This window comes from Eptatretus burgeri, chromosome 8 (genome assembly GCF_056783735.1).
Source record: "Eptatretus burgeri isolate ZD-2024b chromosome 8, Ebu_testis_v1, whole genome shotgun sequence".
Lineage (NCBI taxonomy): Eukaryota > Metazoa > Chordata > Myxini > Myxiniformes > Myxinidae > Eptatretus > Eptatretus burgeri.
In genome coordinates this window covers 95159105-95176314 of record NC_140968.1, presented here as the reverse complement: position 1 = coordinate 95176314, position 17210 = coordinate 95159105, and the positions used below count along the sequence as shown (strand labels likewise).

The window sequence follows — 17210 nt, the reverse complement described above, 5'->3', positions numbered from 1 at the left end:
GGGGGGTGGGTTCCTTGGTTCCTTGGTTCCTTGGAGGTCGTTCCTTGCTTCTGGTCTGCTGGGCTCTCCTGGTCATCGGTCATCGTTCGTGGCTGGCCGGGTCGTTCGTTGGATCCTGGCTGCGCTCGTTGGATTCTGGTTCGTGGGTTCGAGTCCCACCATGGTGGGTTGCGTTGGAGCGCTCGAGCTGGGGATCCCCGTTCCCTTCCACGGACTCCGGGCTCCTCAAGTGCGAGTCGGTAAAACCGCACGAGGCGGCCAGGTACCCGAACCAAACTCTAACCCCCAGCTTGCCTATCCTCCGCGGCTGGAGGGTCCGAATAAAGGCCAGTTGGCGCCATTTCTTTTTGGGGGTGTGTGTCCGTCTGTGGCCAGTCTTGTAAGTAAAACTGTTTAGTGATTGCCATTGTACATTTGCCTGCAGTTATATTCGTGATTAAGTCTGCTCTGTGTTTCCCTCCCTATTGCCTATTGTAAATAAATAACCGTTAAATGTTCCAGTTCGTTGTCTGTGTTTTCTTTCATTGACCCAGTATGGTTCGGGCTTGAGAATTAGAGAGGCCAATTGTGCCGTAAATTGTTATTTAGACCGGCTCGGCTTTCGTAATTCCCGCTCGGTTATGCCGGATCCGAGTCGGTAACAGCGACTCGGTTTGGACAAAGCCGGCCGAGGGTGTGGCTTCCCCGGGAGCTCGACCACGCGGCTAATTAGGTAAATTGGAATCAGACAAAAAGACCCTAACCAAACGGTCAAAATATTGGCGTCCACGGTCCATTAAGCGACCCGTCGACTTTGGAGTTATCCGGAGTGACGACCTTCAATTCCGGGTGTTCAGGTGGAGACGGCCCAACTGCTCCATCTAGTGGTCGTTCTTAGCCCCTGAACCCTGGCACCAAAACAATACTACCTACACACATATCATATACAAACATATTATATACAAACATTATATGCTCACATATTATATACATGCATATTATATGCATGCATATTATGTATACATATTATATGTAATATATAATACAATAAAATGACCGTTTTTACAGCCATTTTTCCCTGCTGTGCAGGGGTTGGGCTTGTTGTTGAGGCAATGTTTTATGGCCGGATGCCCTTCCTGACGCCAACCCTGGTCGCCTCTTACGACACACAGGGATATGGTACACCTATTCTAACCGGGGCATACACTGGGACCAGTACACTGGTACTCATTTCGACGACCTCGGAAGGATGACAGGCTGAGTCAACCCCCTGGTGTTAATTCAGCAGCCAACGGGGCTTGAACTCAGGACCCTGGGATCCCAAGCCACCACCCGAACCACTAAGCCAACGTAATATGTATATATTATATTCACACATATTATATGTAACATATTATGCATGTTATATACACACATATTATACATGTTATATTAACACATTATACATGCTATATGCACATATACATGTTATATACACATATTATACATGTTATGTACACATGTTATACATGTCATATACAAACATATTGTACATGCTATATGCATATATTATACAGAAATTATACACACATATCATACATAAAATATTACGGATGTTATATACACATTATATACACACATATTATACATGTTATATACACACACATGATGCATGTTATATACACACATTATATACACATATACATACTATTTACACATATTATATACACACATATTATACAAAACATATTATGCATGTTATATACACATTATATACTCACATATTATACATGTAATATACACGTTTATTATACATCTTAGAAACACAAATTATACATGCTATATGCACATATTATACATATTATATTCACACATATTATACACGACACATTATACATGTTATATACACACAATCACACATATACATGCTATATACATACATATTATACACACACATTATACGTGACATTATGCAATGTACATATTTTATTCACATATTATATGTGACATATTATACAATGTACATATCAAATACACATGTTATGTGCACACATATTATGTACACACATATTATACAATGGACATATTATATACACACATATTATACGTGACATATTATACATATTAGATGCACACATATTATACGTGACATATAATTATACATGTTATATAGACATATATATATATATATATATATATATATATATATATATATATATATATATATATATATATATATATATACACATATTATACATGTTATATACACACATATTATACATATTAGATGCACACAAATTATATGTGACATTTTATACATGTTATATGCACACATATTATACATATCATATACACATATTATATACACACATATTATACATCTTATATTCACATATTATATACACACATATTATATGTGACATTTTATACATGTTATATACACACATTATATACACACATATTATACATCTTATATACACATTATATGCACACATATTATACATCTTATATACACATATATACACACATATTATACATCTTATATACACACATATGATACATGTTATATACGAATATTATTTGTTACATATTATACATGTTATATACACATTATAATGTTATATACACACATATTATACATGTTATATACACACATATGAAATGCTAAAATATGACACACACACATACATACACACACACACACACACACACACACACACACACACACACACACACACACACACACACACACACACACACACGTACGTAACAGTGCAATGGACACGTTGTATGAGTAACCGTGCAATGGATATGCTGTACGAGTAACCGTGCAATGCACATGCTGTACGAGTAACCGTGCAATGTACACGTTGTACGAGTAACCGTGCAATGTACACGTTGTACGAGTAACCGTGCAATGTACACGTTGTACGAGTAACCGTGCAATGTACACGTTGTACGAGTAACCGTGCAATGTACACGTTGTACGAGTAACCGTGCCATGTACACGTTGTACGAGTAACCGTGCAATGTACACGTTGTACGAGTAACCGTGCAATGTACACGTTGTACGAGTAACCGTGCAATGTACACGTTGTACGAGTAACCGTGCAATGTACACGTTGTACGAGTAACCGTGCAATGTACACGTTGTACGAGTAACCGTGCAATGTACACGTTGTACGAGTAACCGTGCAATGTACACGTTGTACGAGTAACCGTGCAATGTACACGTTGTACGAGTAACCGTGCCATGTATACGTTGTACGAGTAACCGTGCAATGTACACGTTGTACGAGTAACCGTGCAATGTACACGTTGTACGAGTAACCGTGCAATGTACACGTTGTACGAGTAACCGTGCAATGTACACGTTGTACGAGTAACCGTGCAATGTACACGTTGTACGAGTAACCGTGCAATGTACACGTTGTACGAGTAACCGTGCCATGTACACGTTGTACGAGTAACCGTGCAATGTACACGTTGTGCAAGTAACCGTGCAATGGACACGTTGTACAAGTAACCGTGCAATGGACACGTTGTACAAGTAACCGTGCAATGTACACGTTGTACGAGTAACCGTGCAATGTACACGTTGTACGAGTAACCGTGCAATGTACACGTTGTACGAGTAACCGTGCCATGTACACGTTGTACGAGTAACCGTGCAATGTACACGTTGTACGAGTAACCGTGCAATGTACACGTTGTGCAAGTAACCGTGCAATGGACACGTTGTACAAGTAACCGTGCAATGGACACGTTGTACAAGTAACCGTGCAATGGACACGTTGTACGAGTAACGCACTGATAAGTCCCCATTGGTGTAGCTATGTTTTAGTGACGGTATCGGTGACATGATCAGGGCCAATCTAATCGTGTTCGTGTCACCACTTCCAGCGAACACCAAGACCACCGACCACTTCATGACCGCCAAACACTGCAGCCCTCGATGTGCAAACTCATGGACACGTGACGCTACTTCACGTTTTGACATTCGCACAGACAATGGTATTCTGACGGTGTATGTGTGCTTGTGTGTTTGTGTGTGTGTGTGTGTTTGTGTGTGTGTGTGTGTGTGTGTGTGTGTGTGTTTGTGTGTTTGTGTGTGTGTGTTTGTGTTTTTGTGTGTGTGTGTGTTTGTGTTTTTGTGTGTGTGTTTGTGTGTGTTTGTGTTTGTGTGTGTGTGTGTTTGTGTGTTTGTGTGTGTGTGTTTGTGTGTGTGTGTGTGTGTTTGTTTGTGTGTGTGTTTGTTTGTGTGTGTGTGTTTGTTTGTTTGTGTGTGTGTGTTTGTGTGTTTGTGTGTGTGTGTTTGTGTTTGTGTGTGTGTGTGTGTGTTTGTGTGTGTGTTTGTGTGTGTGTTTGTGTGTGTGTGTGTGTGTGTGTGTGTTTGTGTGTGTGTGTGTGTGTGTGTGTGTGTGTGTTTGTGTGTGTGTGTGTGTGTGTGTGTGTTTGTGTGTGTTTGTGTGTGTTTGTGTGTGTTTGTGTGTTTGTGTGTCTGTGTGTGTGTGTGTGTTTGTGTGTTTGTTTGTGTGTGTGTCCATCTCTCATCTGTTTGCAGTTCAATAAACGTATTAAAAGAATCTTTAAAAAAGAAGTAAATGAAATTCGACGTTAATAAGTACGGACTTTTTCATCTTTTAACAATTCGAGTATTTACTTGACCCAAACACTCGGGTCGAGATCCCTTCGTTTTCGCAAAGACAACAACCCCTAAGCGGAAGTGGTTGTGTGAGTTTTCGTTTTAACCACCAGTCGTGGACACGTGTTTCGATCTGCTTGATTTTAGGCTTCGTCAGCAAGACAGAATCAGCTTAAAATGGAGGGTTTTACCACAAGGAAGCTTTCAAAATTGGAACTCATTGTAGATCAGTCATGATCGGCGAAGTCAGTCGGACCGTGCGGACAACATGGCGATGTCTCATGGAAATAATTATTTTCACGATTAGAATTTCAATCAACGTTTACTGCTGAGAAATGGTCGTGGAATGGCCAACGACGTTGGTGGTGTTTCTTTTGTGGATACATAACACGTGGGCTGTTCAAGAAGTTCTAGAAACAAGAGACGAACAAGAACACAAGAAACCGGTTTTTCCTTCCTCTTCTTTAATCCCCCCTGTTGCTATGTTGGAGCTTGAATCCAGCTTGTTCACCCCCTCCCTCCTCCAAGCTTGTTCACCCCCTCCCTCCTCCAAGCTTGTTCACCCCCTCCTCCGAGCTTGTTCACCCCGTCCTCCAAGCTTGTTCACCCCCTCCCCGAGCTTGTTCACCCCCTCCCCGAGCTTGTTCACTCCCTCCCCGAGCTTGTTCACCCCCTCCCCGAGCTTGTTCACTCCCTCCCCGAGCTTGTTCATCCCCTCCCCCAAGCTTGTTCACCCCCTCCCCGAGCTTGTTCACCCCCTCCCCGAGCTTGTTCACTCCCTCCCCCGAGCTTGTTCACTTCCTCCCCGAGCTTGTTCATCCCCTCCCCGAGCTTGTTCACCCCCTCCTCCAAGCTTGTTCATCCCCCCAGCTTGTTCACCCCCTCCCCTAGCTTGTTCACCCCCTTCCCTCTCCCCCGAGCTTGTTCATCCCCTCCCCCAAGCTTGTTGATCACCCTCCCCCTCCTCATAGCTTGTTCATCACCCCTTCCCCTCCTCATAGCATGAGTTTATGCTAATGACAGCACCAATGGGGGTGGGGTTATGCTAATGAGCACAACAATGGGGGTGGAGTTTATGCGAGTGAGAACAACAATGGGAGTGGGGTTTATACAAGTGAGAACAATGGGGGTGGGGTTTATGCTAATTGCTAATAAGAACATCTGTCCCAATGTAGATATTATGGTTTATGCTGTCAAAAGATGAACAACAGGGTCCAGTTTATGCAAATGACAGCACCAATGGGGGTGGGGTTATGCTAATGAGAACAACAATGGGGGTGGAGTTTATGCTAATGACAGCACCAATGGGGGTGGAGTTTATACTAATGACAGCACCAATGGGGGTGGGGTTTATACTAATGACAGCACCAATGGGGGTGGAGTTTATGCTAATGACAGCACCAATGGGGGTGGGGTTTATGCTAATTTGTAATAAGAACATCTCTACCAATGTAGATATTATAGTTTATGCTGTCAAAAGATGAACAACAGGGTCCAGTTTATGCAAATGACAGCACCAATGGGGGTGGGTTTTATGCTAATTTGTAATAAGAACATCTCTACCAATGTAGATATTATAGTTTATGCTGTCAAAAGATGAACAACAGGGTCCAGTTTATGCTGATGAGATTATGGGGGGAGATTTTTCCAAGACAGGACACCGAAGGAGTGGAGTTCATCCTACTTGGAATATGTCGATGACCAATGGACTCCACTCTCTGCAAATGAGCAAACGTTCGTTGGACACGTGGCATGTGTACACTCACCGCGGTAGGACTCCGAGTAACCGGAGGAGGACATGAACGTTCTTCACTTGACCCGAAGGAAAAAGGAAAGCAAACAGAGCAATGGAAAACACGTAAACACAAACGTGAGTGACAGACTGACAGTGTGATAGGTTTTGTGATGTTGAAGTTGACGCACGACTGTTTGTGACGTGCTGAATCACTTTACTATCAATAAGTAAGTACGAATAGTGGAACAAGCTGGAAATGTGATAATAAAGAGAATAACGAGGCCGGCCATGAACGTTGACGTCGATGGATTCCTGATTTTTACTTGTGATTGAACTGCTGTCTCACTCCAGGATCATCGAGCTGGGTTTCCGTCCCCATCCTGGGCAGCGTGGTCGAACCGGGATGCCATGAAAATGTGCGACGACGATGTTGCATCAATTCCGCCACAACATCGACGGTGTGGGAGAAATCGTTTCACTTTTCATAAACCGCTCAACAAATCAACCTGAGATAAGAGTTTTCGAAGTTCTGGAGCCCGAACAAGCTGCAGCTAACTCATCATCACTCTTATCCTCCAAAACCTAATGGTCCACATCATTCATAACTCACAAACTGAGATCATTCATAAATCATAAACCAACTGGCAGTTATAACTGGCAGGTACCATGGTGTCCCAGGCTGTCTCGGTTATCTGCTCTCGGTGTTGTGCTCCGTTTTCCGTGAGATTGTCGGGCGATCTTTCCTGCTGGTGCGCAAGACCTCCGAGAACAATGCGTGTGTCGAAGAAAGAAAAATGTTTGGACCAAAGAATGGCTGGAGGAGGTAATTCAGTGTTTCTATCCAAATATGCCAGGAATTCCAACTGGAAGATCCAAAAAGTCTTCATGAAATCCGTGCCCAATGTTTGATCCCCTTTTAATAAACACCAGACACGCTGAGTCGTTGCTTCGGTGACGGGTTCAATCAAAAGACAGCATGTTCTACTTCACAAATGTATTGCGTATCTACCCGTGAATCTCAATGAGGATGTAAAACGAAGTGAAACACATGAACATAGATCTTTGGTAACACCTAGTTGTTACCTCCACCACTGAAGGTGGATGGAAGTTGGTTCACCCCTGTCTGTCTGTCTGTTTGTTTGTGTGTGAGCACGATATCTCAAAAAGTTGTGAACGGATAATGATCAAACTTTGTGGACAGGTTCGGTGTGTGACAAGGACGAACTGATTAGATTTGGAGAAGATCCGGATCCGATGACTGGAATTTCAAAAGTGATTCTTTAACATTGAGAGATTGGGCCAAAAACGATATATAGCAGGATATCTCAAAAAGTTGTGGACGGATTCGGACGAAACTTGGTGGACGTGTTGTGTGTGTGTGTGTGTGTGTGTGTGTGTGTGTGTGTGTGTGTGTGTGTGTGTGTGTGTGTGTGTGTGTGTGTGTGTGTGTGTGTGTGTGTGTGTGTGTGTGTGTGTGTGTGTGTGTGTGTGTGTGTGTGTCAAGAACAACCCGATTACGTTTTGGTTAAAGTCAGAATTCAGATCATATGCATTCTATTACATCATGTCCCCCCGACATCTGATCAATGTGAAAAATTTTGAGGGTCATCTCTGGATAAAACGGTCCACGGAGCAAAAGGTTCACACATATGAATGATGTCATTGGTCACATGTGTTGTCAGCCACATTGGATTTACTGTCAATGTAAAATGAAGTGAAACACATGAGCATGGATCTTTGATAACACCGAGTTGTTACCTCCACCACTCCACCAAGTGGCAGTTCTAAAACCTATTAAAAAAAAATTCTTCAGAATGGCTAGACAGATTGAGGGGAAACTTCAAACAAATGTTCTCTAAACCTTGGGGATACCAGGGTATTCATGAATGATTGATAGGTCACATGGTCTGGCAGCCATATTGGATTGAGCAAAAATCTTAAAAAAAATTTTTTAATCTTGAACTGCTTCATCAATCGACGTGAAACTTCACAATTATGATCTAGTAGTGATGGGGAATATATGTTTTAAATTTCAACTTGATCAGACGCATGGTCTGGCAGCCAGAATTATTTAATTTTTTGATCAGGGTACTTTTTGATTTTTAAAATATTTATTTATTCATTTATTTTTGAATGAGGCTCACTTGGCTGTGCCTGGATGGGTTTGAGGGTTGGGTAGTATCTGAAATGTGAATCCTATCCATGTTCTTCCTGATGACTTCATCTTTGCTTTTTCCTTCTTTGGGGTCCTTCGGATGACTCCAATGGAGGACTGTATCGATTTGGTCTTCCATTTGATCCGAATTGAATTTATTTTCATCCTACTCTTAATGAAATAGAGTAATTATTTTAAAACATCATGGGTCAGGGTCAGGTGTCCAATCAAAGCGGGGTTTTTTTGTATACATTGTCAAGGCTCGTATGAGAGATTGGGCCCAAAACGCACAACACAGCTAGGGGGGCATGAGACAAGAGGGCTGGAGAGGGAAGGACAAAACAGTGGGGAACAGACACATTAGGAGATCTGTGGAAAGGAGAGGGATGAGGCGGGGAACCTGGGGTATACAAGATGGATACCGCTGGGACTTTCAAGAAGAAAAGCAGGGAATTTGAAGGAGGTGGGTTTTGGGTGGATTAACGGGGGTAGAAAAAATCGAGGTTTTGGATGGGGGATGATAAGAGGTGGTGGTGAACGGCTATTTGGAAGGCCTCGAGGGAAGAATGGGATTGAAGCGAGTGTGGGAGTTTATTCCAAAGGCGGGAAAAAAGAGGAATGAAAGAGTGAAGGTGAGCAGTGATTCGTGATTTTGGTAATTTTATCAGAAGGGGGTTGCTGGCGGACCTTGAACGCCCTGCAAAAATATGGGGGGGGGGCACATATCGCAGACAGAGCAGAGGGGACGAGACCGGAGAGGAGATGGTGGAAGACAGAAAGACCACCGACCTGCCTGTGGTGAGAGAGTGTTGTATCAAAGTGGGATGTCTTGATACCCGGTCATCACTGCCATCAGTTATGAAGTGGAAGTTCTAATTATTATGTCTCTTATTAATTACATAGCGCACTAGTACACAAACACCACACAAGATACACCACACAAAACTACACAAACACCACACAAAACAAGTCCTGGCGATGGTCTGCAATCTGATTGCTCTTTTTCTTGTTCCTATGTACGAGTTCAGAATATCTGTTAAACACGTCCCGATGCACCCCAGTTACCCTGAATACAGTAATGGATCGCTTTGTATTCTGAAGTGTGACTGAAAAAGACATAATTTTATCAAATTAATTTTTGCAAATACATGTGTCAAAAATGCTGGCTTAATGATGATGGTGATCACCATTATCATCAAGGTACCATACTCTTAACAATAACATTAATGCCGTTATTTGTGCTTTCATGATCTGAACATCACAAAGGTACAAATCTCAATATGGAGAAAAATGGAAGTTTTAACAATCAGTTTGCATGTGTTTCTGGTAGGATGGCCGAGAGGTACGCAAACTCTCCTCTATGCTGGCTCGTCTAGGTTCAAATGTAGACTCAGCTATAGACTGTCATCCCGGTGTTTCACAGGCAGGTTGATTCATCATTGTGTGTGCCATCCTTCGGATGTACGTTAACCGGGAATCCCGTCTGCAAGCAATGATTGGTGGATGTGAAAGATTCCATATCTGGGATCCCATATCCTTCATGAAGAGTAGGTGAGCTACCGCCGGAAGCCTGAACAAATTACAAATTCCTGCCCTAACTTTGTGTTCCCCTTGTCCCAATGGAATAATGTGAAAAGGGTTAACCCCATTCCACGCCCCCCCCCCCCACAAAAAATAGGTGGTCACTTTGCCCCTCAGCTGGGCATGCAGATTAGTATTTGTTAGCAGTAGCAGGAGTTTGAAGATATTTGTTGTTGGATTTCACCTTTATATGCATATTAACTTCGAGCAACTTTGGGATGGAATAACCTTTTTACAAAAACAAACCTGTGTCACAAATGGGTAATCTCACAAACAGGTAACTTCACCAAATATGACTAAAATATATCGGGTAGTTAATAAAAATAAATAAATTCCCATTTGAACCCTTGTCTCACGATCCATGGAACCCAGGTTCAAATCCTATACATCACGTGTTTGTGCGTTTTGTCTCCATGTTCGAGTACAGCGAGGTCTCTTAATATCCTTTTTGTGCGTGTGATTTATTTACAAAAACCACTATGATCCTTAAATCAGTGTTAAATAATGCTAACTCTTGACACCTCCATTCTTGGAAGGTTATCTCTGCTATCGAAGAATCACATTGCCTTCGTTTCTGTCAATTTTCTCCACTCTGGTTGTCCACTTTGCCAGCAGGTTACCAAGTGTGCACAGCAGTTGACGGGCATGGTTGTTATTTATTTTTTTTTTTCCAGAACGACCCTGAATTTTCATCCTCAGGTGATCCTCACTTACACGTACCATGGAGTGACTATCTTCGATTGGCCTCCTCGCAGGTGATATACCGCAGGTATGATGGGCCACGTGGCCTCCTTCTGCGTCGTCACACGTTTAACGAATCGTGTTAATATAACACAATTGAGTGATTGGGCCAACAAGGACGGGTTGAACCAACAGTGGTTCAATGATTGACCGGTTTGTTGGTTCAACATCGAGCCTTTGTCCCCAAGCAAACTCACTGTGGAATCGCAGATTTGTCCAATGTTGGCACAACCTGAATTAACCGGACAAACTGGGAGTTTTAAGGTTGATGAACAACTGACTGGTGTTCGCCAACAAAATGCTTTATATCGAGTCATTGGTGGGTCAACCTAATTAGCCGGTGCCTGATAAAATGGGTGACAAACCACAGCTTGGAAATGGGCTTATGTCGCCATCTCTCGGCTTCATCTGGTGATCACGCATGTTAAAGGTCGATGTTCAAATCAGGTGATCGGACAAATGTCACAAACAGGTAATCAAACAAACACTTGATATCACAAACAAGTAATAAGCAAGCCATCAAAGCCTGCGCTAGTTGAACTAACCTTTGGTTGTTGGTCCGTGCTCTCTCCTTTTCTAATGCTAAGGACCATGGTCGGGATTCGAACCACACTCAGATAAGACGCTCCAACCATTACACGCCACCGAGTCCGGTTGATTAGAGAGGGTAATCTCACAAACAAGTAATGTATGATTATCAGTAAAAAGAAGGTACGGTTGAGTGAAAACTTGCCTTGCAGGACATCTGTGCAGCTTGTAAATGAATGCTCTGTGACGTCACAGGTATATCCACAACGTATGGAAGCAGACATGGCGTTTTTGCCTTCTTTCGTATGCAGCGCAAGGCTGTGGGGTAGCAATACTGGCTGAGGGCACAGATGTGCCATTGATGCAGTGCCCTCTGTGGGTTAGGGGAGGAATTTGGAATTTGTCCATGTGCCGGCGATAGCTCGCCTACTTTTTTGTGAGGGACACCTGGGATCTTTAATGACCAGCCACGAATGCCAGCAGACAAGATGTCCAGTTTAACGTCCGTCCGAGAGACTGCACACATATTGATGAATCACCATGCCTGTGAAACACCAAGATCATAGTTTGTACCTGGATCGGGGTTTGAATCAAGGCTGGACGGCTTAAAGGTGAGTGTGCATACCTCTGGACCATCCTGCCAGCCCTCTTTTTGCCTTTTAAAGCAAATAATTGCACGGGGTGGGGTGTGGCACTGACCTTTCCGAGACTGACTAGGTGTTTGAATGTCATTGTATGTTTGTGTGTGATGCCTAACTTTGAGATCCAGATTGCAATGACGACATCCCCCATTGGGCGATTGAGTTTCCATCCCACCAACTCATAGACAACCATGGCACAAGCGTGAGGGCAGACCGAGCACCAAGCTTATCTCCTTGGATTTGATTGTCCAAGGGGTCAATTTGCTCCAGGATCGATGCAATTGACCTGGCTAGTTTAAACTGGTGCTCAAAAGACAAGTATATCCTTGCACCTGTCTCATAACCTCTGCCACAGAAGGTGGATGAGGTTATGTTTTCACACCTGTCTGTCTGTTTGTCTGTCTCTCTGTCTGTGAGCAAGCTATCTCATGAAGTTGTGGACGGATTCGGACAAAAGTTGGTGGACAGTTGGGGTGTATGACAAGGATGAATTGATTCGATTTTGGTGACGATCTAGGATCTGGATACTAGAATTTTTTTCAGTGATTCACCATTTAGAGGTGGGACCAAAAACTATATATAACATGATATTTCAAAAAGTTATTGACGGATTATGACAAAACTTGGTGGATGGGTTGGGTGTGTGACAAGGACAAAACAATTCGATTTTGGTGAAGATCCCGAAGTAGATCCGGCCTATCAGTGAGATACAAAGCAGAAACTGTTCAGCCTGGAGGAGGTATGTGCTCTCCTAAGTACCATTCTAGTTATGAATGATGCCATGAAAATATCACCTTTATTTCCTTCTTCACCAGTTTCGCTTCTCGTGAGCAAAACATATTTACTAGAAATGAAGTGATGCCAAGCTACGGCAACTATCTGTCTCGAATAACATTGTTTTTGCACCGTAGAGATGGTCATGAGGCGAAACATCAGTACGTGTTGTAAATTTACGTCCTATTGCATCTGCCCGAGTCACCCATTAGACCTGGAGTGGCAGTCTCTGTCACAGGTATCACAAAGGTAATCCTCTTGTAGTTTTTTGAGAATTTTTTTTTCCTTCCATCTTGACAAGCAATCTCTCATCACATCTCCACATCCTTTGCTCAGCATCCATCTCCAACAGTTATGGCCTCCCATAAACCATAGCCGAGGTCAACCAACAGGTCTTTCCACATCAACCAGTCCTCCATACCATATATGTTTCGAATCCTCTATTTTGCACATGTGGCTGAGCTCGTGGAGAAGCCTCCGGTTCATTCAACCAAAGCTACTTCGTATGATAATCCTTCAAATGTTGAAAACCTTGTCGTGCCAGCCAATGCTAGGATGCGATGCACATATCGCAGATGAAAGCTGTAAAACTTGTTCTGCTGACAACTGTATGTCGGCTGGGATTCAATGTCATCGTGCCGAATACTTGGGACACAGGCCTGGAACCCTTGCATCAAGTGTAACTTTTCTGTTGTTCCACACATGCTGACTTAATGTAGTGAAGTCAAGAACTGCCTTGCTGATGTGGGCATTCAATTCCTCATACAGTGACAGGTTGGCACAAGGAAATCTACTACTACTACTACTACTACTACTACTACTACTACTACTACTACTACTACTACTACTACTACTACTACTACTACTACTACTACTACTACTACTACTACTACTACTACTACTACTACTCCACCACCAACTCCTACTACTGCTATTATCTTATCATGACCCCCAATTGATCCCACCTGTGTGGTGGCCGCACGAGCTTTCCTACTCAACCCACCCCCTTTATTGTGAGCATCCTCTGCATCCCCACCTCTCACATGTCCTTCTTGACCGTTTCCTTCCACCTCACTTTTTGTCTGCCCCTTGCCCCCTTCTCCTCCCAACTACATCCATATAAAAGACCTGCCTGACCACATCACCCTCCTCCCTCCTGAGCACATGCACCAACCAACACAGTTAGATGGACCTCCTGCGTCCTTTGCTAATGTCCCTTACTCATACCCACCTCCTGGTGTACAGTCTTGGTATATCCCCATTCCCTTTATTTTCCCCCTCTTAGAGAGATCCTCACCAACCTCATCAGAGTCCCCATTTCCATCCTCTGCAGCACTTTTGTCTTCCCTTTTTTTCTTTTTTTTGCCTAGACACAGCTGTCAGTTTCCTGCCTATACACCGCCCAAATAAAGGTATGCGTTAGAAGAACATGTTGCATGCTTGGAGCAAGATCTCCCCTTGGGCGTACAATCTGCTCGTGTTGTCATAGCACGGTGCGACTAATAATATTTCCTTTTCGTTCGCTGAAGGATATGCGTCGGTGATAGGAACTGACTTGCGAGACGGATGCTGGAGGAATATGGGCAGGTACAAACAAACCGGATCGTCATCATTCTTGTCCCACTTGCCGACGTTGTTGCCCTTTCACCCCCTCATCAAGAGGATAATGATTTTTTTTTGGAAGGAATGATCGTTTTAAATCATACTAATCATGGCGCGTTTACGTCAGCAACGTTGACGTTGCCATGGCAATCAGGGAAAGGGGCGTGGCACGAAAAGAATATGAGGGCGGAGCCAGGCCTTGATTTCGGAACGGATGACGCCTCGTTTGTTCCATTGTTTTTTTGGCCTCATTTGTCATCGTTTCCAAATGTTGCCGACTCACTACATTCGTTCGTACGCTTTCATCGGAGGTTCTCCTTTTGTTCGATTTTTACCTCAGCATTTGCAAGCTCGGCCAATTCAATTTGCTCCAAACTTGAAACGTCAATTTCGCGTGGACATACATTACGTTCAGAAACAAAAGAAAATCAACACGGTGAATATGGGATTTAAACCTCGTATCACAACACAAGGCAGCCAATGCAATAAAATAATACCATTTCACCGACACTGTATAAAAGATAGCCGCTACGTAAGCGCGTAAGGCGGCATCCGGAGTTAGAGGCGGAGTTTAACGTGATTGGCCGAAGGCAACGTGTAATGGGTGTGGCATCGGGTGCAGGGAAGGGCAGCACGACACGTCGGGCATTGAGGTGGTGGGCGGAGTAAAGCTCGATGGGAAGGGAAAAACAGGAGGGCGGAGTCATGCTTGATGAAGCAGGGTTCGCGTGATGAGGTCATGACGTGGTTGGGCGGGACAGGGAGTGAGGAGAAGGCGTGATGCGGTCATGACGTGGTTGGGGTGGGACAGGGAGTGAGGAGAAGGCGTGATGAGGTCATGACGTGGTAGGGGTGGGACAGGGAGTGAGGAGAAGGCGTGATGAGGTCATGACGTGGTAGGGTGGGACAGGGAGTGAGGAGAAGGCGTGATGAGGTCATGACGTGGTAGGGTGGGACAGGGAGTGAGGAGAAGGCGTGATGAGGTCATGACGTGGTCTGGGCGGGACAGAGAGTGAGGAGAAGGCGGGACAAAGTATGATGGGATGTTGAGTGGCGGGTATGTCGAGGCAGCTTTGCATGCGCGTGGTGCTGGATGATATGAGCTGCGTGTCCCACGAGTTCCCCGTTTGATTTTTGGTTGAAGAAGCAGGAAGGGAAGGACTGGGAGGATAGAAGGGCTTGATGAACCCGTTTGACTGGAGTCACCGGATTCGTTTGGGCGTGTCACTGGGAGATGGAGTGAGCGTCAATCGGCGCTGAGAAACAAACAGGAAAGCGAAAGCCGGTGTTGGGGGTCGTGAGAATCAGAACAGGAAGTGTGATTGCATTACAGGGTACTCTGGGGGTCGACACGGCGTGTTGGTTGCTTGTATCCCCGAGTATATGAACAGTCGGACGTGTCGGCCCTGTTAGCCTGGTGTGTTTGAGAGGTGAACCCACGGCGGATGATTTGCTATGTCAAAGCAGCCAGGAAGACCACTTCGTAACAGGTGGGAGAAATGAGAACGATATTAACATGAGCGAGTCTGAGGTTGGCAGGGTCGAGTCCGAGGTGGGCAGGGTCGAGTCCGAGGAGGTCAGTGTCGAGTCCGAGGAGGTCAGTGTCAAGTCCGAGGAGGTCAGTGACAAGTCTAAGGAGGTCAGTGACAAGTCCGAGGTCAGTGTCAAGTCCAAGGAGGTCAGTGACAAGTCCGAGGAGGTCAGTGACAAGTCTAAGGAGGTCAGTGACAAGTCCGAGGTCAGTGTCAAGTCTAAGGAGGTCAGTGACAAGTCCGAGGTCAGTGGCAAGTCTAAGGTCAGTGGCAAGTCTCAGGAGGTCAGTGGCAAGTCCGAGGAGATCAGTGGCAAGTCCGAGGAGGTCAGTGTCAAGCTCGAGGTCAGTGACAAGTCTAAGGAGGTCAGTGACAAGTCCGAGGTCAGTGGCAAGTCCGAGGAGGTCAGTGGCAAGTCTAAGGAGGTCAGTGGCAAGTCCGAGGAGGTCAGTGGCAAGTCCGAGGAGGTCAGTGGCAAGCTCGAGGAGGTCAGTGTCAAGCTCGAGGAGGTCAGTGACAAGTCTAAGGAGGTCAGTGACAAGTCCGAGGTCAGTGGCAAGTCCGAGGAGGTCAGTGGCAAGTCCGAGGAGGTCAGTGGCAAGTCCGAGGAGGTCAGTGGCAAGTCCGAGGAGGTCAGTGGCAAGTCTCAGGAGGTCAGTGGCAAGTCTAAGGAGGTCAGTGACAAGTCCGAGGTGGGCAGGGTCGAGTCCGATGATGGCAGGGTCGAGTCCGAGGAGGTCAGTGACAAGTCCGAGGTCAGAATGGTCGGTGCAGATGCGCTCATCAAACAAGGTTACGAAGTGCATCTTCAGCCGATGCAAGGTATCAATGAGATGGATGGTCGAGCTTCGGTAAGTGGAAGGAACAGCGATGTGTGGACAAGCCATGAGGAAGATCGAGAGCATGGGTTGGATCCACCAATCAGCACGTCAAGTCCTGCAAGGTGAGCAATGAGTCTGGGTTTTACAGAAAGTTGTGAATCATGTGACGGTGTGGTGAGGTGTGTAACGTGGTCCGTAATTTATTTATTTTTGAATGTGGTGTTCGAGCTTGCTACATGATGGTGAGCTGTCACCTTAAATGGAACTTCATCCCTTGGTCATTTCAACAATGTCCATTCTTCTATGTAAGAGACATTTCAAATCAAAAGAAGACCTCATGGACCATCTTTCCCGCATTGCTGGACCCTTCAAGCCTTCGTAGGACAATGGTATCGTTAGGTAGGAGAAGGATGATGGACCAGTATTTGTACCTTGGTGGATACATGGTGACCTGATACACGTGACATGACATGTGCACCTCATTTTATAATCGGTGT

The 17210-nt window shown here is 44.7% G+C and overlaps 1 protein-coding gene and 1 long non-coding RNA gene across 2 annotated transcripts in view; both read left to right on the top strand.

The window, feature by feature from the left end:
* LOC147022310 (uncharacterized) overlaps nucleotides 1–9574 on the top strand; it is a 13848-nt gene extending 4274 nt beyond the window's left edge. The window contains exon 3 of the long non-coding RNA XR_015061186.1: nucleotides 6690–9574. This is a non-coding gene — a long non-coding RNA (uncharacterized LOC147022310). The remainder of the gene's footprint in view (nucleotides 1–6689) is intronic.
* A 5781-nt stretch (nucleotides 9575–15355) lies between these two features.
* Nucleotides 15356–17210, top strand: part of BNIP2 (BCL2 interacting protein 2) — a 113022-nt gene continuing 111167 nt past the window's right edge. Inside the window, exon 1 of the mRNA XM_085893068.1 lies at nucleotides 15356–16835. Within this exon, the coding sequence (XP_085749194.1) occupies nucleotides 15877–16835 (959 nt within the window). The 5' untranslated portion in view covers nucleotides 15356–15876. The remainder of the gene's footprint in view (nucleotides 16836–17210) is intronic.